The sequence below is a fragment of the Marmota flaviventris genome, chromosome 9 (genome assembly GCF_047511675.1).
Source record: "Marmota flaviventris isolate mMarFla1 chromosome 9, mMarFla1.hap1, whole genome shotgun sequence".
In the NCBI taxonomy this organism is placed as follows: Eukaryota; Metazoa; Chordata; class Mammalia; order Rodentia; family Sciuridae; genus Marmota; species Marmota flaviventris.
The window spans coordinates 3191233-3213193 of record NC_092506.1 but is presented as its reverse complement, the minus strand read 5'-3'; the positions used below and the strand labels follow the sequence as shown (position 1 = coordinate 3213193).

The following is a 21961-nucleotide window of genomic DNA, read 5'->3' as shown; positions in this document are numbered from 1 at the left end:
CCAGCCATGGACTTCGCAGTCTCCAGGACTGGAAGAAATGTTTGTTTTTTTAACATAAACGACCAGCCCCAGGTAGTCCGTTACAGAGCACAACCAGAGCATGGGCATGAGAAGGAGCAGAAACTCGGGGGGCCCAGCCAGCCTCGCGTTACCAGCCAAGAGCCCAGGATTCCGACACATGCCCACCTGCCCCGAGGACTTCTTTGGCCAGCCGGTGGGAGAGGGGATGGCTGCATGGGCCAGCAGCGCCTATGGGTTATGTAACCCCAGGGGGGATGCCCTTTGCCCTTGCCACTCACGTCATGCCGGAGTTTGCCCGGGACGGTTGGGAAGACGGCGTAGGGTGCCTCGCATCCTGCGAAGCCCAGCTTGCTGAAGCCTGAGCCGTAGTCACAGATAACTGGCACTTGGCTCTCTGGGCGGTGTGGGACCTGGCTGTGCCTGCAGGGGAGACCACACGTTAGTGACACCATGTGCAAGGCGCTGTCCTTGGGGCAGGTGCTGTGCCAGGTGGGATGCAGCTCTGAGCAACCAGGGCTCAAGGAGCCCAGCAAGAGGCAGTGCCCGGTGACCTGCACCCCCAGGAGGCTCAGAGGCCTCCTCCTCCGGGGGCTTTCCTGGCTCCCGGGCCCTGTGGGAGCCTCTCTCCTCTGCTTTGCGTCTAGAGAACTTTCCCTGGATGTTCACAAGTGTGGACTCCGCGAGAAGAGGTGGAGGAGGGAGTCACCCCCACAGACTCGCCCCCACTGGCCCAGTGACATTGTGGAAAGTCCATGTTCAATCTATTTTTATGGAGGAAGTTTGGGGTTTTTTAAAGTTTTTTTTTAAGATGGACACAATATCTTTATTCATTTTTATGTGGTGCTGAGGATTGAACCCAGTGCCTCCCATGGGTGAGGTGAGCGCCCTGCCACGGGGCCCCAGCCCGGCCCTGGATGAAGTTTTAAAGAATCGATTGCCCTCAGGAGTGAGCGAGCCCAGGTCCTCTCTGGGATGTTGCACTTTCGTTAAGTCCTGACCATGACAAATGTTCTTTTCACTTAAAAGAGACTTTGGTTCTTATTGGAGGGTTTACGTGCTTATGGTAGAAAACTGAACCGTGAGGGAAGAGAGCCCTGCCCGGTCCCGGCTAATCAACAACCGCTCTGTCACCTTCCAGTTCCCACGTGTGACGGCGAATGGTCACCTAGCACCTCTGTGGGCAGCTGCCCGCAGTCCGATTCTGGGGACACCAGGGCATCCAGTTGGCCTTGGCCTGTGGCTCCAGCCCACCCCCACCTCCCAGGTTCAACCAACACCGTGTTGAAAATAACTGGAAAACTTTGCACCTGCTCTGAGCATGTGCAGACTTTTTCGTAATTTTTCTTAAGTAATACAGAACAACAACCATTCACCGGGTATTTAGATGCATTCAGTGCTCCAAGTCGTCTAAGGACGGTGCATACAGCAGGGTGGGGCAGGTTCCCTGCTGAGGTCACGTCCTGTTCTGAAGGGCCTTGAGCATTGCTGGACTTGGGCATCTGAAGGGCCTGGAACCAACCCTCTGTGGATACAGAGGGATGGCCACACGGGCATCATAGGATACATGTGGACTTTCACATCATGTTGTCATTAAACCCTCTGACATCCCGATGCTGTTAAGTGTGCTATGGAAACATTTTAAGTCCAGCCACATGTCATTTGACAGGAAGGTATATCCTGGGAACATGTCACACGTCATGAAGTGGTCGGTCACTGTGAGACCTTACATGCTCTAAGCTCTGATGATGTTGTCAGGTGACACTCCTAGGATCCCCCCCCCCCCCGCACATGCAGTGCCATCCCACAACTGGGTCTGCTGCCCAGTGCCCTGCCTCGTCTGTCCACTGTGTCTGGCCGTGATCCACAGTGGGGTGTTTGGGCCCAGTTTTATTTTATGTTTTACGGTGCTGGGAAGGAGCCCAGGGCCTCGTGCATGCCAGTCAAGTGCTAACCACTGCACCCCAGCCCCTGGTCCAAATGTTCTGGTCATTTTAAGTACCTTGTGAATGTCCTTGCCCGCCAGGCTCCATCTGCGTGATGGACCGTCCCCTCAACATGCACCTCCTTGGAATGACTAGTTGGAAGACCAAGAGTTTTTAAAGGGTCCCTGGACATCTGCCAAATTGCTTTCAGAAGCCTTGATCCCTTGCCACGGCCATGTCTAGGCTCGCTCCCCCTGAGATCTCATCATCTATCTGCACACGCCGGCCCCCTGCACAGCAGGAACCTGCGGGGGGGTCCCAGGGGAGGGAGGGCCTGGGCCTGCTGCAGTGAGGCCTGAGATTTGGGGGGGTTTGCAGCAGGGGAGGCTTATGTGACTTCCCTGCCCTGTTCCTCAGCCAGGAGGGCCCCGCACAGCAAGTGCTGCCACAGTTTCAGTCTTCCCTGGGGTCCAGGTGGCCTGGTTCCAGGATGCCCACAGATACCAAAGCCCGCAGTGCACAGGTCCCTGGTGTAACATGGCACAGTGTCTGCGTATGACGTGCCCACAGCCTCCCTCTGCATTAAGTCAACTCTGGATTACTTACAAAGCCCAGTGCAACGCTGTACGGTTGGATGGTCATTCTACTATATGATTTAGGGAACTGACCAGAAAAAATCTGAACATGTTCAAAACAGATACAATTAAAAAATATATTTGCTATTCCAAGTTTTATTGAATCCACATATGCAACCCACGGAAGCGGAGGCTGCTGGATGACTAGGAAGGATCATCTCAATGTGCAGGGCCTGCCCCAGGGAACCACTGGGCAGCAGACCTGGGGCAGGAACCCTCGAGCACACACTTCCACCAAGCCTGGTGCAGTCGGGTCTGGAAATAAAATGGTTCTGGGGCTGGTCTGCTGCCGTCCTCTCGGTTTGGTACCTAGCCCTGGCATCCAGGGCACCAGCTCCCGGACAGGGTGGCTCTCCCCTTTGGTTGTCTGAAACCATCTCAGGCTGGCTTCCTTTTCCTTCCACCTCGTGAGCAGGAGGAGGAAATGGGGCTGTAACTGCACTGCCCTCCCCAGCTGACCATGCTCACCTCTCTCGAGTGGGACAAAAGCCAGCTCAGAGCAGGGGACCTAACTCAGGTGGGCTGGGTCCCTGAGCTCGCCCACGGCTGTAGAGCCAGGCAGAGCTGCCAGCCCAGGGTGGCGCATCCGACCGTACTGAGCCTGTAGACCTGGACGCTCAGCATCAACACAGAAGTAAGGATCTACGGGAACAGAAAACTGAAGACAAGGTCAGCTCTCAGAAGGGGAACCACTGACCCCAGGACTGACCAACAAACGGAAGGAAAGACTGAGTCACCCAGAACTTCAGGTACTGTGCTGGGCACGCAGTGAGTGCCAGAGAGGACTGGAGGTGGACAGGGGAAGGGGGAGAGAGGTGGGGCCCCTGGACGCCAGGTTCCTCTAGGTCACAGCTTCTGTCTGAAGCAGCTGCTGGGATGGAGAGTGGTGGCCGGTGACCTCGTGGGCTGCGCTGGGGTGACTGTCAGCCGTTGACCTCCGTTGACCATACAAGCCCTCCCCATCGCCACCCTCTCCTGGCCCGTGTGCTCTGGCACACATCTTCGACCACAGTACTAAAGCAGCTGGACCCATAGCCACCAGACGGAGCCCTGGCTGGCAGCTTCACGGTGCCAGGTCTGCCGTACCACCTGGAGTGGCCTCGGGCCAGGCAGAGGATGAGCGCAGGGCACGCTGGCTGCACCCTGGGTGGGTCTGCTCAAGCCTCCTCCTCTCACCAGCACGTCTGCGGAGATCAGCAAAACCGTCGCCTTCCTACCATCCCACCTGCTGCGGTCTCCCCACTTCCTGAGGATGTGCCTCAGCCTGGCGGGCCACCTTTTCCCTTCTTTCCGTAGGACCATCTGTGGTCACATCGAGTGGCCCATCCACGGGTGTTGGCACCTACCCCTCCACCCAGCTTGTCAGGAGGAGCTGCCTGGGACGGAAACCCTGCTGGGGGCTGGACCAGTATGGGGTGTTGCGGTGAGAGTGTCCCCCAGAAAGACCGTGGAGACCCTTGCCCTGGTCTGCGAAGGCGAGTCCTCAGCTCCCCAAAGACCAGGAGACAATGCAGCAACCATCAGAGGAGAACGATCGGATTATGAGCGCCATAATCTAATCAGCGGAATAATCCCACTTGTGAATTAATAATTTGTTTTTTGATTAATTTTTATCGGCTCTTGTCCCAGGTGCCTTACTTGCTCTGCTTCCCAGCGGCCATGTCCTGAGCCACTCCATTCCACCATGCCCTTCCGCCACGACCTTCCGCCATGACGCTCTGCCTCCCCTCAGGCCCAGAGCCATGGTGTCAGCTGTCCATGGACTGAACCTCTGAAACTGTGAGCCCCAAATAAGCTTTCCCCTTCTAAGTTGCTCCTCTCGGGGTGTCTTGGTCACAGCAATGAAGAGCTGACCAACACAGTGAGCTCATTCAGAAATAGGGTCCCTGCCGATGTCATCAGGTTAAAATGAGGTCGTGGTGGATGGGGGTGGGCCCTAATCCTGTTCATCTGGATTAATTAATGTCACTCAATCTCCACGTGCTGCCTTAGGCCTTCACTGTCACTCACCATTATGTGAATAATCATTTGAATAATCAAAAGGAAACGCCTGGTCCTTTTCTCCCGCGAAGGCCACCTCCTCTGAACTTGGGCTGGCGGTCCTGCAGCGGTCCTGACAGAGCCGCTCTCGCACACACGTTCCTTCTCTTCCAATGTACTTTGTCTTAAGGATCCCTCCATCACACACTGGCTGTGGTTCGGGGGTTTGTGGGTAACAGAAGCTCCCCCGGTGAGGCGGGCACCGTGGAGGCAGCGTGGGGGGCCAGAGCCGGCAGCCCGGGCTCAGTGGCCACATCTCTGAGCTGCTCTCAGCGCCTCGGGGTTTGCAGATTGGTGTTGGCGGTCACTAGAGATTGAAGCCAGATTTAAAATTAGGTAGTCAGTGTAGTTAGGTAAATCGGGTCTAGTATCGAGTGAAATATGAAATGGAGGCCATGCGGAGAATGACTCAGGGAAAACGCAGGACAACTCATGGAATGTTAATGAAGTCCCGAAAAGGCCCTAGGCCAAAGTCCATCCCAAAGAAGTGTTAATGGACAGCCCCCAGCAAAAAGGTGCTGACTCAGAAGTCCTTCCTGACCAGATTACTTCTTTGGCCCACCTGTGTCCCACCCCTCGGGCCTTCCCACCTACATTCCATCACTGAAAGAAACTATAAAAAGGGGAGACAACATCCCTTCCACGGATTCCACCTCTTGGGTCCCCTTCTTCCTCCAGGAGAAGTCTTTTCTGCTGTCCTTTAATAAACTTCTAATTTCTACTCTGACCTTGCCTCGGCGTGCTTCTTTGGTGTTATTCTTCAACATTGGGGAAGCAAGAACTCGTCACCGGTCAACAGCGGTAACAAGATGACTCCAGCTTGACCCGTATTTCTGCAGTGTGGGATTGCTGAGCCCAGAGATGAGCTCGTATCCTCTGGTAGCTACAGAATGTATTTAATTAAAAAAACGTGCTAGACTGAGATGGGGTGCAGGCAGCAGCAAAGGGCACAGGTCCTCCGCCAGGCAGAGAGGGGCAAGGTCCCCAGGAGGTTACTCAGCACTGACACGTCTCAGTTTTAACATCTATAAAATGTGAACAATGTCCCAACCAGTGTGGCACTCAGACGGCAGCTGGGGGAAACGGTAAGGATTGCTACTGTGACTTAACAAATTGTGATTTGGAAACAAAGTATCCCCAACAAGCTATTGCGCGCCCGATAAGTTTCTAAACAACTATCCCCAGTGAGCTGAGGGGGCTGCCCCTCCACCTGGCACTAATGCCCAGAGCTGCCCCTGGGGCCAGCCAGGGTTTGGGTGAAGAGCTGCTGAGCCTGGTGAGCCAACCTGGCACCATGTGGCTCCTCCACTGTTCTACAGGGAACGGAAAGCCCAAGGCATCCGTGGGTAAGTCAGCGTGGGACAGCGTCCCTCCGTAGCCTGTTTCCCAGGCCTTGCACGGTGGAGAGGGCCCTGCCCACAGTGCCCTTGGGCAGATCTCCAGCAGCGCTCCTGAGGGCTGCGGGATTTCCTAACCGCTGGCTGGAGCAGCCCTGCCGGAGCCTGTCCAGACCAGCTGGGCTCCACCTGCCGCTCCCCCGGAAGCCCCCTCCCCACCTCTCCTGCGTCCTCTCCCACAGGTGCAGGAGGAGGCTGGGATCAGAGGTGCAGACCGGAGCAGGCTCATGTCTGGAGAAGTCCCCTTCCTCATAGACCTGCCATCTAGAAGTCCTCACATGGCACAAGGGACCAAAAGGCCAAAAGGGGACAACTCTGAGTCCTCTCGTGGTGGACGAGGGGAGGAGCACAACAGGGCAAGATGGTGGTCTCCAGCCTCTCAGGCATCATCCACAGGACCACTGTAGATATCACCACAGTGGGATCATGGCTCAGCATGGGGATGACGGGGACATTCGGGTGGTGGCAGATGGATATCAGCTCCTAGGTCACATTCCCGCCGTGTGCTGTGCTCCCTCTCATAGAACTGCATTCTCAGGAATGTGAAGTGAGCCGGACACTCCCTGGCCAGAGGGAGTCAGTGGGCGGGTTGCTCTGGGTGGCAGAGTAGGGCTGCTCCCTCAGTGTGACTGCCTGGGCCTGCCTCTGTGCCCTGAGGGTTGTCTCCAGGGCCGGCCCCTCCCCCCCCACCCCAGGAGCGCTGCCTCCTGAGGACACAGCTCTGCATTTGTGTGGGAGCAGGGGCACAAAACAGCTGTGGCTGAGAACCACTGGGGTCAGGGAAGAGCTGCAACGGCCAGGTGGGATAATCCACGCATCCAGTCGGTCACACCCAGATCTTCCAAGTCCCTGAAATGGTTTCCTCACCAAGGAAACCACCAAGAAAGATCCAGTACTGTTTCCATCCACTTTTGCCCAAAATAATTTCTTCAAAACCAACAGGAAGACAGAAGCCAGACACACCAGCGTGTCGGGGTCACCTCCTGGCGCCGTCATGTCCCGCACCACCAGGCGCCTCCAGCCCACCTTCCAACCACGGCTGCTGGACGAGGCGCTCTTCCCACTGGGACTGCTGTGCCCGGGGGTCCAGGGCCTGGCGGAGTCCTGAGGCTGCAGAGAAGCCCTGGGCTTTGTAAGCTGTGCCCTGCTGTATATCCCCGCAGGGTGATCAGGATTACCACACCAAGGATCATCCCTGGGTTGTTTGGCTCTGTCTCCTGTCCCTTCCCTGTCTCTTCTGGTTAATTCAGATTTCCCAAAGGGAGAGGGTGAGGGTATTGAAGGGGCTTAAAATTGGAGACGTCAGCAGGCTGACTTGATTTGTAAGAGGAGGAGCCAGGGTAGATGGGTGAGTGGATGGGTAGATGGACAGGTGGATGGGTAGATGGACAGGTGGATGGGTAGATGGACAGGTGGATGGATAATGAATGGATTGAGAGATGGAAGGATCAACGGTTAGATAGGTGGTGGATAGATGTGTGACCATTTCTGTCTTTGGACCTCTTTCACCTCTTGGTTCTCAGTCCTGAACCTCACCTAGTCCATTTGTTGGAAAGGAACGTGCCTCACTGTGGTGCTTACTGGGAAAGAAGTACCATACCCGCCTGCTGCCTGGGCAGACCTTTGACAGTCTTGACACCCTTTTATAACAAAGCACAAGTCAGTTACACAAATGTGCATGTTAAGTGATAAGAGATTTGGGCCTTGGCTGTGATTTGGGTTCCACAGGCCAGGCTGAAGGCCAAGTGAGTCACTTCCGCTGAAGTGTCTCTCTCCAAGCTGAAACCAAGATGTCACCGAACCTTCCTAGAAATCAGGAGAGGTCACAGCCAAGGGTCCTAAATGGCCATTTGCAGCTGACACGATGAGGTTCCCTCTGCTTTAATCCTTGCACGCTTTAATCTTTCAATCTTTACAAAAAGCCACCTGATGTTCTCCAGTCCTGGGTCGTTTGGCTCAGTCTTCCTGTCCCTGCAGGGCTGGTGACTAAAGCACACAGTTGACTCTGTGCTCGTTTCTGCCTTTCTCAGCGCTGGCTGTGAAGCCAACCTCCTCTCAGCCCAACAGAACACTGTCTGATGGAGGCGGTGCTGCCTGATTGTGAAACTGAGCGACAAAGCCCTGGAGACCTTCAGATGGCTGAGATTTTGTGCTCTGACACCTTTACCTGGCGGTTCTTGGATCGCTCTGGCGTCAGAGAGCTGCCCGTGCCCCCCAGAGCCCACACACCCCTGATGCCCACGGGCAAGTCAGTCCTCCTGGGAAACAGCTGTGGCTACTGTTGGCTCTTCCTAAGGGAATTGTGCCAAGATCCATGTGACGATGTCCCAGGACAGAGGTCACCCGTGACGGTAATGGAGTGATGGCTGATTTCTCTGGTCTGGCTGCCAGCCTTGGGGCCTTCCGGTCTTATTTTGCCAGTTGGATCTGCCCTCGGCGAGATCAGCGCCCAGCCAGGGCTGCTCAGGAGAACCCTGCTGTCCCCAGGAGGGGCAGGAGGACTGTCCAGCAGCTGGAGGACAAAACTTGGCATCGCCTGCTCCTTTCCAGGAAAGTGAGGCCTTCGGGAAGGGCAGCAAGGTCCCGGCTGGTGCACCCGACAGCACAAGCCAGCCGTGGCCAGCCAACCCTCCCACCGGGGACCAGCCACCCGGGGGAGTGGCCAGTTGGCTCAGGTTTGCCTGGTTCCTCCCAGTTTTAATGTTCAACTATGTCGGGGAAAACCCCTCAGTCTTGGGAAACCGGACAGCCCTGTGTCTAGGATTCAAAGGCGGGGCTCTCCTGGGCTGTGGGGCAGGGGTGTGGGCTGATCCCGATCCCAGGGTGTCACCCAGGAGGGATCTCCGACAGCTGGGAGTGTTGGGAGCTGTGGGGCCCAGGGGGCACCTGGGCCAACAGTCCCTCAAGGGACTGAGCACCACAGGGGGGTGTCCTCTTTAGGCCACTGTGCTCTGGACCCAGCACCCCTGTCCCCACAGCTGCCAGCCCTGTGCCTCCAATTCAGTGTGAGGTTGGGGCTACCTGAGCCGGGATGAGCAGTCTCCTCCCCACAAAGCTCCAGAAGACCGTAGCACGAGCCCTCGTGGCAAGAAACAGAGGCAGCCAGGTCTGGGCTGGGGCACCAAGGGCAGGGCTTGGTCTCATTTATTTTATTTTGTATTATGATGCATAGCAAGATAAATGCAAGTTCAAGTTGGCCACCATAAGACAGCAAGCTTCACCCACTGGATCTCCTGCCATCCAAGACAGCCAGCACTGAAGCTTGTGTCAGTAATTCTCTCGCTCCCTTTATACCTGGGTACATCCCTACAGACGATGCCTGGGTCTGAGCTTTCTGTGAGTGGCACACCACCCTGGGTGTGTCTCCCGAGACCTACTGGCTTCATCCAGCCCCTGCAGTTCCTGCACGCTGACAGTTGTGGCTGTGGGGTTTCCACTGCCGTATAGTACTCCACGTACCATCACGTGGATCTACAAGCACACCTCAGAGGCACTGTGGGTACGACTGCAGACCACCGTGATAAAGCAAATACCAAGAAAAGAGAGTTGCATGCATTTTTTTGGTTTCCCAGTTTATATAAAAGTGAAGTTCACACTGTATTCCGTTAAGTGTGCAATTGTAAGGGTAAAAGAAATTGAAGTTAAAGTGTCAAAGACCGGGCATTGTAAAGTTTCTAAGCTGCAAGGCCTGAGTTAAAATGTGAAGGACCAGGTATTGTTAAGTTCCTATGCTACACGTAAAACCTGAAATTCCTGTAGCTGTTAAGACAATACTTGGAACCACCCAGTAAATATTTCCCCTGACCAACTGGTTATTTAATAACCTAGGACCCTGTGTAGCCTTGCATGTAGACATCGCAGGGCCTAAACCAATCAGTTTGAATGTACCTCCCCCCTTAGAACTCACCTATCACTCCCGCCGGACCTGTTCCCGCCAATGAATGAACTAATCATGTTTAGGAGTTGTTGTTTGATTTTCCCGCGGTGTATGATGATTTGTTAAAGGAGACTGTAATGTATGTAAAGTCCCCGCCCTCCCCAAAAAGTGTACTTAAGCAGTGCTCAGCCCCTCTCGGGGCTCTGGGCTGCTCTCCCTTCTTGAGTGAGCACAGAGCCCCAGCGCGCTGGATTGGATTCTCAATAAACCCCTTTTGCTGTTGCATGAGCCGCCGTCTCTTGGTGGTCTCTTCCTCCGACGTTGGCCGGACCCTTACACAATAGCATTATTTCTAAAAACCAACATGCAAATCTTAATTTAAAATGCATTATTGTTAAAAATTATTAACGACCGTCAGAGTCTGCAGTGAGCGATCTCTTTTTTGATGCAGAGTCTCGAAGCTGCTGGTTGCTGTGGAGTGATGGTGGCTGCCCAAACCTGGGGGGCTGCTGCCATTTCTTGATAAGATGGCGGTGAAGTTTGCCGTGTTGGTGACTCCTCCCCAGCGCCCTCAGCAGGAGTGCACCCATCTCAGGAAGCCACCTTCTCGGCTGGGGCTAAGCAGCAGCTCACCCTGCCTCGTGTCCCGCTGGCAGCTTGTCACATCTGCCAGCCCCACTCCTTCGTGACTTGCCATTTCCACCACACCTTCAGTTATCCCCCCACTCACGCCCAGAAGCATCCGAGTATCCGTGAGGACTGGGACCAAATTCTTCCCGACTCCTGCTCCTGGTGAGAGGCTGACCTCCTCCCACGGAGCACAAGTGTTCTCAATGGCATCTAGACTGGTGGCTCCTTTCCAGAAGGTTGGCGATCTACTTGCCCCAGATCCTCCAGGGGACTCCCTCTCTGCAGCCCCTGGAGCCATAAGAAAGGTATTTCTTAATAGTTTGACTTGAAAGTCAAACTGCTCCCAGTCCCAGGCCTGCCGGGAGCACTTCATGATGGAAGTGTGGGACCGTCCATCTCCATCAAGTGGACGTGGGATCTCCAGTTACAGGTGGCACACAGACGCTGCTCCTCAGGCTTTGTGTCGCGCTCACAGCTCAGACAGGAATGCAGTAGAATTCCCAAGGGCCCTGGACGCTCAGAGGGCAGTGAGCAGCGGCTGACCTCCAAGCGCAGCAGCACCAGTGCCCTGGGGACAGCCTGCCCTGACTTCTCGCTGTGGTGTCCTAAGTGCATCCGGGTCCCACAGAAGCCCACGCTGCCTGCACCGGACACCGCTGCTCCGTGCCCACTGCTGACGGGCTGGGGATCTCGATGGAGCTCCCTGCGCGGCCTCTCCAGGACCAGGCGCTGCTTCACCTGCACCTTCGTGTCCCGGAGCCCCTCTGTCCTCGAGCTCATGGATGGGCTTCTGCCAGCTTCCGGCTCTTCTGCAGCCGCTCTCCTCTCAGCCTTCGTAGACGCGGAGGGAGCTAGCACCCTGCTCCCGGTCGGGCTTTGGCTGAGGAGGTGCGCTGGCCAGGTCTTCCATCCAGACCAGGGATGCTGCCCGGCCAGAGGCTGCTTTCTCCCTGAGGTCACCCACTCAACTTGCTTCAAGGGCGAAAGGCCAGTGTGGGCGGTGGGCACGGGGCCGAGCCTCCAGCCCCGCCCGGCTGCCGGTGCCTGCCCGGGCGGCTTCATCACCCCGATGTTTGCTCCACACTGGGAGAGGTGAGGCTCTTCCTTCCACTGGAGCATTCAGAGACTTTTATCTAATCGGCCTCATTTCCATATTGTGTCTCAGGGGACCGGGGAGCCCAGGAGAGGGCAGGTGGAGGAGCCACCTGTGGGGGGGCACTCAGAACACAGCTCCATCTCACAGGGACACTGTTCACAGTGCCCCCGAGTTATCATGGAGCCCTCGCTGGTCACAGATCCCCCTCACAGGTACCAATAATGACAAAGATTGGAATCTCGCGGAACTACCAAAACGTGACACAGAGACTCGGGAGGAGCCCGGGCTGTGCACAAACGGTGCCAGTGCCAGGCTTTCCCAACCTCCACCCTGCGGAAAGTGCAAGGCCCGTGGCCTGGGCCTGCAACAGGACCTGCTCTAGTGACCCAGGCCCGGCGTCCACTGGTGACCAGACCTGTGGGTCCTCTTGAGCCAAGGGATGATCCGAGTAGCCACACAGAGCGGGGACGACGCCCATCTTTACGTGGAGGGCTTGACTGTGTGCAGTGGGGCCAGAGCTGAGTTCTGGGGCCTCCGGGTGGCTCAGCCCCTTCCCCGTTACAGCACCCAGCTCCTCCCCTAAACAGACGCTTGTTACTCTGTTATTTAGGTAATCTGGGCTGCAGGGTCACCAGCTTGTGCTCCCCGGTGCTGGGCAACCTGGCTTGGGCCTTATGACATCACTTCCTCTTTCATTTATCTTCCAGTACAGGAGAGAGCCCAGGCCTCTCCCAGGCTGGGCAAGCACAGTACCCCAGCACACAGGTGCTTAGACTAGAGTGTGTAAGTAATGCAGGCATGTGTGGACAACACAAATCCCTCTGAAGTCCGTCCTAGAGAGTCTTTCTCAGTCTCCCACCCAGGATTCCAGTGTCTGTACCCCAAGAGAGCCCACCGCACGCTCAGAAGTGGCGCATGAGTTTGAGGCTGGTTCAACTGTGCCTGTGCACATGCTGCCCCTGGTGGCAGCTCCCGGGAGTGCAGTCTCATGGAACGTGGTTTCTGTCCAAGTTCTGGAAGTTAATTGCTTCACGTTAAGTTCCAGAGAATGAGGACATCAACCTTTATACTCAGTCCTACTGTGTAACAGCTTTACAACATTCAGACAAGTTCCCAAAGCATAACAACAAAAGGGAGAGGAGTTTTATCGTACACATTCAACTAAAACGTGCAGTTGTGGTCCTCCGAGTGCTGAGGGGCAGTCTCTGTCCTGTAGGGGGAGCCCAAGGAGTGCGGGGCCGGCGGGCCAGTCTGCTTTCCCACCCCACCCCATGGCCAGGGAGGTCCACCCGCTGCTGGCTGCGTGGGCCAGCCCAGGCCCCTGCAGCAGGGGTTACTGTCAGCCTGGGAGAGGCACCACCCTTGGACGGATTTTCTTTGTTCTTTTTACATATCTATGTATTTAGTTGTTGATGGACCTTTATTTTATTTATTTGTATGCAGTGCTGAGAATCAAACCCAGTGTCTCTGCCACTGAGCCCCAGCCCTAGCCCCTGGACAGATTTTCTGTCTTGCATCCCTACTATGTGCTAGACATTCTTTCTGGCCAGAAAAGACACTTGACAGTTTTGAACTCAGAGAGCCTGGGTGTTTCCAGTTAGGACATGAAGTCACAGTGATCACCAGCATTCTGTGCCCCAAACAGCTGCTGGCCTTTCCAGCTTCTGCTCCTGAGCCCCCCGTCCAGGGGGCCACTCCGCGCTCCCGTTCAAACCTGGCTGCTCAACTGCAAGTGGCTTATTTCAAAATGGACATCTCTTCCCTTCCTCCTCCTCCCTCCCTGGTGGGGGGAAACAGACTCTTCCTGTCACAGGCTGAGCCGCCATGTCCTTCACGCCTGGAAGAGACTCGCTGCCCCAGAATAAAGGAACCCCAAGCCCAGGACCTGGAGCAGCGGCCCTCCGGGACCCGGGACGGACACTGATCAATCATGTCTCCTGACGATACTCATCTCCAGCCCTGTCCCACACGGCGATGGAGTCCCCGAGCTCCTCCTTTGCTAACAAATCAAGAAAACTTTTGCCTTTTTCTCAAAGCCTTGCCCTCATTGGATCGGCAATGGGGACAAGGACCCAGCTTTCCACATCAAAAAGTTGGCAGTTCTGGCTGCCCGGGGTTCACCACGGCCCCTCCACCTCCACCTGTGCCTGCTGATGCTGATGGGGCCACGCTGACTCCGCGAAGGACACCACAGGTGTACAGCCTGTCGTCTCCAGGAGGAGGGAGGAAACAGGGTGCCCTGCTCTCCCCAGCCGAGGCCCTTGTGGGGACGTTCTCACGCTCAGCAGTTGCCTGGCCTGTCCCTGGTGAGAAAGGCAATGCTGGTGACACTGCAGTGAATGTCCCTGGGCAGAGCCAGCAGAGCCTCCCCTCCATAGACAGCCTTGGTGCAGAGGTGGCCGCTGCCCAGCCCCAGGGCGCTGGAGCCTGCATGGGAGCCCACGGCCCCAGCAGCCACCCCTACGGAGAGTCTTAGAAAACTAAACGGGGCCACAAAGCTAATGTTTCCATCAGAAAGCTGTTTTTAATGGCAAAAGGGCGTCCAGAGGAAAGAAGAACCATCCCCTACACTCAAGAAGACTCCCCAGGAGCACACTGCCCAGGAGCACGACACCCGGAGCACCATCTGCTCTCACCTCCACCACGGTGTCTCCTCTCACCTCCACCATGGTCTCTGCAGTCACCTCCACCAAGGTCTCTGCTCTCACCTCCACCAAGGTCTCTCCTCTCACCTCCACCATCATCTCTCCTCTCACCTCCACCATCATCTCTCCTCTCACCTCCACCACGGTCTCTCCTCTCACCTCCACCAAGATCTCTGCTCTCACCTCCACCATCATCTCTCCTCTCACCTCCACCAAGGTCTCTGCTCTCACCTCCACCACGGTCTCTCCTCTCACCTCCACCACGGTCTCTGCTCTCACCTCCACCAAGATCTCTGCTCTCACCTCCACCATCATCTCTCCTCTCACCTCCACCATCATCTCTCCTCTCACCTCCACCAAGGTCTCTGCTCTCACCTCCACCAAGGTCTCTCCTCTCACCTCCACCATCATCTCTCCTCTCACCTCCACCACGGTCTCTCCTCTCACCTCCACCATCATCTCTCCTCTCACCTCCACCAAGGTCTCTCCTCTCACCTCCACCAAGGTCTCTCCTCTCACCTCCACCACGGTCTCTGCTCTCACCTCCACCATCATCTCTCCTCTCACCTCCACCACGGTCTCTGCTCTCACCTCCACCATCGTCTCTCCTCCCACCTCCGCCATCATCTCTCCTCTCACCTCCACCATCATCTCTCCTCTCACCTCCACCACGGTCTCTGCTCTCACCTCCGCCATCATCTCTCCTCCCACCTCCGCCATCATCTCTCCTCTCACCTCCACCATCATCTCTCCTCTCACCTCCACCACGGTCTCTGCTCTCACCTCCGCCATCATCTCTCCTCCCACCTCCGCCATCATCTCTCCTCTCACCTCCACCAAGGTCTCTCCTCTCACCTCCACCAAGGTCTCTCCTCTCACCTCCACCAAGGTCTCTCCTCTCACCTCCACCAAGGTCTCTGCTCTCACCTCCACCACAGTCTCTCCTCTCACCTCCACCATCATCTCTCCTCTCACCTCCACCATCGTCTCTCCTCTCACCTCCACCATCGTCTCTCCTCTCACCTCCACCATCATCTCTCCTCTCACCTCCACCATCATCTCTCCTCTCACCTCCACCAAGGTCTCTGCTCTCACCTCCACCAAGATCTCTCCTCTCACCTCCACCACGGTCTCTGCTCTCACCTCCACCATCATCTCTCCTCTCACCTCCACCACGGTCTCTGCTCTCACCTCCACCATCATCTCTCCTCTCACCTCCACCACGGTCTCTCCTCTCACCTCCACCATCATCTCTCCTCTCACCTCCACCATCGTCTCTCCTCTCACCTCCACCAAGGTCTCTCCTCTCACCTCCACCAAGGTCTCTCCTCTCACCTCCACCATCATCTCTCCTCTCACCTCCACCATCATCTCTCCTCTCACCTCCACCAAGGTCTCTCCTCTCACCTCCACCAAGATCTCTGCTCTCACCTCCACCATCATCTCTCCTCTCACCTCCACCAAGGTCTCTGCTCTCACCTCCACCACGGTCTCTCCTCTCACCTCCACCACGGTCTCTGCTCTCACCTCCACCAAGATCTCTGCTCTCACCTCCACCATCATCTCTCCTCTCACCTCCACCATCATCTCTCCTCTCACCTCCACCAAGGTCTCTGCTCTCACCTCCACCATCATCTCTCCTCCCACCTCCGCCATCATCTCTCCTCTCACCTCCACCATCATCTCTCCTCTCACCTCCACCACGGTCTCTGCTCTCACCTCCGCCATCATCTCTCCTCCCACCTCCGCCATCATCTCTCCTCTCACCTCCACCAAGGTCTCTCCTCTCACCTCCACCACGGTCTCTGCTCTCACCTCCGCCATCATCTCTCCTCCCACCTCCGCCATCATCTCTCCTCTCACCTCCACCATCATCTCTCCTCTCACCTCCACCACGGTCTCTGCTCTCACCTCCGCCATCATCTCTCCTCCCACCTCCGCCATCATCTCTCCTCTCACCTCCACCAAGGTCTCTCCTCTCACCTCCACCAAGGTCTCTCCTCTCACCTCCACCAAGGTCTCTCCTCTCACCTCCACCAAGGTCTCTGCTCTCACCTCCACCACAGTCTCTCCTCTCACCTCCACCATCATCTCTCCTCTCACCTCCACCATCGTCTCTCCTCTCACCTCCACCATCGTCTCTCCTCTCACCTCCACCATCATCTCTCCTCTCACCTCCACCATCATCTCTCCTCTCACCTCCACCAAGGTCTCTGCTCTCACCTCCACCAAGATCTCTCCTCTCACCTCCACCACGGTCTCTGCTCTCACCTCCACCATCATCTCTCCTCTCACCTCCACCACGGTCTCTGCTCTCACCTCCACCATCATCTCTCCTCTCACCTCCACCACGGTCTCTCCTCTCACCTCCACCATCATCTCTCCTCTCACCTCCACCATCGTCTCTCCTCTCACCTCCACCAAGGTCTCTCCTCTCACCTCCACCAAGGTCTCTCCTCTCACCTCCACCATCATCTCTCCTCTCACCTCCACCATCATCTCTCCTCTCACCTCCACCAAGGTCTCTCCTCTCACCTCCACCAAGATCTCTGCTCTCACCTCCACCATCATCTCTCCTCTCACCTCCACCAAGGTCTCTGCTCTCACCTCCACCACGGTCTCTCCTCTCACCTCCACCACGGTCTCTGCTCTCACCTCCACCAAGATCTCTGCTCTCACCTCCACCATCATCTCTCCTCTCACCTCCACCATCATCTCTCCTCTCACCTCCACCAAGGTCTCTGCTCTCACCTCCACCAAGGTCTCTCCTCTCACCTCCACCATCATCTCTCCTCTCACCTCCACCACGGTCTCTCCTCTCACCTCCACCATCATCTCTCCTCTCACCTCCACCAAGGTCTCTCCTCTCACCTCCACCAAGGTCTCTCCTCTCACCTCCACCACGGTCTCTGCTCTCACCTCCGCCATCATCTCTCCTCCCACCTCCGCCATCATCTCTCCTCTCACCTCCACCATCATCTCTCCTCTCACCTCCACCACGGTCTCTGCTCTCACCTCCGCCATCATCTCTCCTCCCACCTCCGCCATCATCTCTCCTCTCACCTCCACCAAGGTCTCTCCTCTCACCTCCACCAAGGTCTCTCCTCTCACCTCCACCAAGGTCTCTCCTCTCACCTCCACCAAGGTCTCTGCTCTCACCTCCACCACAGTCTCTCCTCTCACCTCCACCATCATCTCTCCTCTCACCTCCACCATCGTCTCTCCTCTCACCTCCACCATCGTCTCTCCTCTCACCTCCACCATCATCTCTCCTCTCACCTCCACCATCATCTCTCCTCTCACCTCCACCAAGGTCTCTCCTCTCACCTCCACCATCATCTCTCCTCTCACCTCCACCAAGGTCTCTCCTCTCACCTCCACCATCATCTCTCCTCTCACCTCCACCACGGTCTCTGCTCTCACCTCCACCATCATCTCTCCTCTCACCTCCACCACGGTCTCTCCTCTCACCTCCACCATCATCTCTCCTCTCACCTCCACCATCGTCTCTCCTCTCACCTCCACCATCATCTCTCCTCTCACCTCCACCAAGGTCTCTCCTCTCACCTCCACCACGGTCTCTGCTCTCACCTCCGCCATCATCTCTCCTCCCACCTCCGCCATCATCTCTCCTCTCACCTCCACCATCATCTCTCCTCTCACCTCCACCACGGTCTCTGCTCTCACCTCCGCCATCATCTCTCCTCCCACCTCCGCCATCATCTCTCCTCTCACCTCCACCAAGGTCTCTCCTCTCACCTCCACCAAGGTCTCTCCTCTCACCTCCACCAAGGTCTCTCCTCTCACCTCCACCAAGGTCTCTGCTCTCACCTCCACCACAGTCTCTCCTCTCACCTCCACCATCATCTCTCCTCTCACCTCCACCATCGTCTCTCCTCTCACCTCCACCATCGTCTCTCCTCTCACCTCCACCATCATCTCTCCTCTCACCTCCACCATCATCTCTCCTCTCACCTCCACCAAGGTCTCTCCTCTCACCTCCACCATCATCTCTCCTCTCACCTCCACCAAGGTCTCTCCTCTCACCTCCACCATCATCTCTCCTCTCACCTCCACCACGGTCTCTGCTCTCACCTCCACCATCATCTCTCCTCTCACCTCCACCACGGTCTCTCCTCTCACCTCCACCATCATCTCTCCTCTCACCTCCACCAAGGTCTCTGCTCTCACCTCCACCAAGGTCTCTCCTCTCACCTCCACCAAGGTCTCTGCTCTCACCTCCACCACAGTCTCTCCTCTCACCTCCACCATCATCTCTCCTCTCACCTCCACCATCATCTCTCCTCTCACCTCCACCAAGGTCTCTCCTCTCACCTCCACCATCATCTCTCCTCTCACCTCCACCAAGGTCTCTCCTCTCACCTCCACCATCATCTCTCCTCTCACCTCCACCACGGTCTCTGCTCTCACCTCCACCATCATCTCTCCTCTCACCTCCACCACGGTCTCTCCTCTCACCTCCACCATCATCTCTCCTCTCACCTCCACCATCGTCTCTCCTCTCACCTCCACCATCATCTCTCCTCTCACCTCCACCAAGGTCTCTCCTCTCACCTCCACCACGGTCTCTGCTCTCACCTCCGCCATCATCTCTCCTCCCACCTCCGCCATCATCTCTCCTCTCACCTCCACCATCATCTCTCCTCTCACCTCCACCACGGTCTCTGCTCTCACCTCCGCCATCATCTCTCCTCCCACCTCCGCCATCATCTCTCCTCTCACCTCCACCAAGGTCTCTCCTCTCACCTCCACCAAGGTCTCTCCTCTCACCTCCACCAAGGTCTCTCCTCTCACCTCCACCAAGGTCTCTGCTCTCACCTCCACCACAGTCTCTCCTCTCACCTCCACCATCATCTCTCCTCTCACCTCCACCATCGTCTCTCCTCTCACCTCCACCATCGTCTCTCCTCTCACCTCCACCATCATCTCTCCTCTCACCTCCACCATCATCTCTCCTCTCACCTCCACCAAGGTCTCTCCTCTCACCTCCACCATCATCTCTCCTCTCACCTCCACCAAGGTCTCTCCTCTCACCTCCACCATCATCTCTCCTCTCACCTCCACCACGGTCTCTGCTCTCACCTCCACCATCATCTCTCCTCTCACCTCCACCACGGTCTCTCCTCTCACCTCCACCATCATCTCTCCTCTCACCTCCACCAAGGTCTCTCCTCTCACCTCCACCATCATCTCTCCTCTCACCTCCACCAAGGTCTCTCCTCTCACCTCCACCATCATCTCTCCTCTCACCTCCACCACGGTCTCTGCTCTCACCTCCACCATCATCTCTCCTCTCACCTCCACCACGGTCTCTGCTCTCACCTCCACCATCATCTCTCCTCTCACCTCCACCACGGTCTCTCCTCTCACCTCCACCATCATCTCTCCTCTCACCTCCACCATCGTCTCTCCTCTCACCTCCACCAAGGTCTCTCCTCTCACCTCCACCAAGGTCTCTCCTCTCACCTCCACCATCATCTCTCCTCTCACCTCCACCATCATCTCTCCTCTCACCTCCACCAAGGTCTCTCCTCTCACCTCCACCACGGTCTCTGCTCTCACCTCCACCATCATCTCTCCTCTCACCTCCACCATCATCTCTCCTCTCACCTCCACCAAGGTCTCTCCTCTCACCTCCACCAAGGTGTCTCCTCTCTCGTCCACCAAGTTCCCTCCTCTCTCGTCCACCAAGGTCTCTGCTCTCACCTGTGCCATGGTCTCTCCTCTGACCTCTGCATTCCTCGGTGGGGCTGGATCACCTGTCAGCTTGATTCTGTTTATCGGCAGTGGTTGGTCTTGTGCGGGGACATGTTCCCTTCCTATTAGAAAAAGAATTCCCAAGACTTTAAGCAGTGAAAACCCCTCCTCCGGGGCAACAGGACTAAACCAAGACCTAGGCAGCGCCTGAGCCCTCGCAGCCCCACGTCTCTCCACCAAGGAGCCGACCGCCCGTGTATCCGAGTTACCCCGTAATGAAACCCTCAAGGAACCCGACGTCTCAAAACCCGGGCCATCCCCAAGGAGGCCACCCACCTTCCTGCCCTGCCCAGCAAGGCCACTGGCACCAGGCTCCTGCCCTGGTGGCCCTGGCATGCCTACGCACAACAATCTCTGTGTGCTGTGACCCAGCCGTGACCTCAGGGCTTTGCCTGAGGGGACACCAGGCCCTGCCTGGAGGGGGCCTGAGTGCTGCCCTTCGGGCTGGACACTTTCGTTTCTGTTTGTCCTAGATTGACCTCACTGTCTAGGAGCCTGTGGCCCCCCCAGGGCTCTGTCCTGCCACAGGACGTGGAAAACCCCGCAGCCTGGGTCTGGGGGGGGGCAGGAAAGCTGACTTGACAAGCTCCAGCCGCTGGGTAGCGCGGCCCTCGCCCTGAATAGGGAGGAGAGATGACCCACAGCGACCTGAGAGAGGAGAGTGCCACAGAGGCGGGCAGGCCGGGCACACAGGCAGGCCGGGCAGGGGCAAGGGGGACAGGGGCGCGGTTACCGACCGCACTGTGGCTGCAACGCTGGCCAGCTGGGAGTGGGCGGGCAGTCAGCAGGGAGAAGGCCACATGCCCCCTTCAGGACAGGTCAGCCCCTCTGGAACCTGGGCTTCCACAGGACCCTAGACGGCCTCTGCACACGAGGGCGCTGACCAGGGGGTCGCGATGGAACAGCCGGCTTCGCCACCCTGGCTTCCTGACCCTTCTCCATAAGCCCCTGCTGACGCCATCCCGGGACCTGGGAGAAACCGCCCTCTGGCTGCTGAAGGCACTCAGGGGTGCGGGTGCCGCGTCCCAGGACCATTAGAATTCGACTCCAGCACAAAGTAGGAAGGCCCCGCCGGACGAAGCCGAGAGCACCAACGTCTCTCCTCTCACCTCCACCAACATCTCTCCTCTCACCTCCACCAAGGACTGTGGGGCACACAGTGGGGCCACACAGTGGGGCCATGGCTCTGGGCAGCCAGCATGGTCGCACCTGCCACCAAGGCCACGAGGCTCCCCTCTGTCCGTCTGCCTGGGGACTCCTGCGCGGTCACTTCCTCCGCCCCTGAACATCTCTGCAAAAGCCACTCCCTCGGGCTGGCCTAGTGGCCCTGCTGTTGCTGCTGTCCCTCGCTCCAGCCTGCAGTCCCCCTGCGGCCCTCCCACGGTCCACCTCCCTGGGGCCCAGCCTGGGTGTGGCCTGCTGCACTGCCCTGCTCGGCCCTCCTCCTTCCTCAGGAGAGGTGCTGGCCTGGAAGGTGGGTGTGCATCTTGGGTGGCCTCTCACCCCTGAGTGACCAGGAGAGACAGGGCTTGCTGTTTCCGGTCCCCGCAAGGCTGGCCCTCTGCGTCCTTCCACGTCAATGTCCCGCCTGGCACCTGGAGAACACCCCACCCTCTGCTTCTCCTGAGGTGATGGGATGACCATGGAACCCCGCAGCGCTGGCCCCGTGGCCAGGCTTCCTTGGCTCCATCTGGGGCTCAACGATGCTGCTGGGCCGCTGTCCTGCCCCACTGGTCCCTTCTCGCTGTGTGGCCTCCATCCCCCGCTGTACCACATTCGTTCTTCTGTGGTGGACGTTTAGGTCGCGTCCATTTCCTCCTATTTCTGGCGATGGCCCTGTACGCTCTTGTGCTGTCTCTGGAGGGGCGTGATTGTCTCACCCTGGGGACGTGCCCTGACGTCGGGCTGCTGGCCAGCGAC

At 57.2% G+C, this 21961-nt stretch overlaps 1 protein-coding gene across 1 annotated transcript in view; it reads right to left on the bottom strand.

The window, feature by feature from the left end:
- Positions 1–14386, bottom strand: part of LOC114099883 (actin, larval muscle-type-like) — a 37289-nt gene extending 22903 nt beyond the window's left edge. The window contains exons 1-6 of the mRNA XM_071616905.1: positions 14255–14386; positions 11066–11353; positions 9393–9486; positions 3092–3220; positions 1153–1222; positions 300–441 (exon numbers count right to left, since the gene is read on the bottom strand). Coding sequence (XP_071473006.1) covers positions 300–441; positions 1153–1222; positions 3092–3220; positions 9393–9486; positions 11066–11353; positions 14255–14386 — 855 coding nt within the window. The remainder of the gene's footprint in view (positions 1–299; positions 442–1152; positions 1223–3091; positions 3221–9392; positions 9487–11065; positions 11354–14254) is intronic.
- Between the last annotated feature and the right edge of the window lie 7575 nt (positions 14387–21961).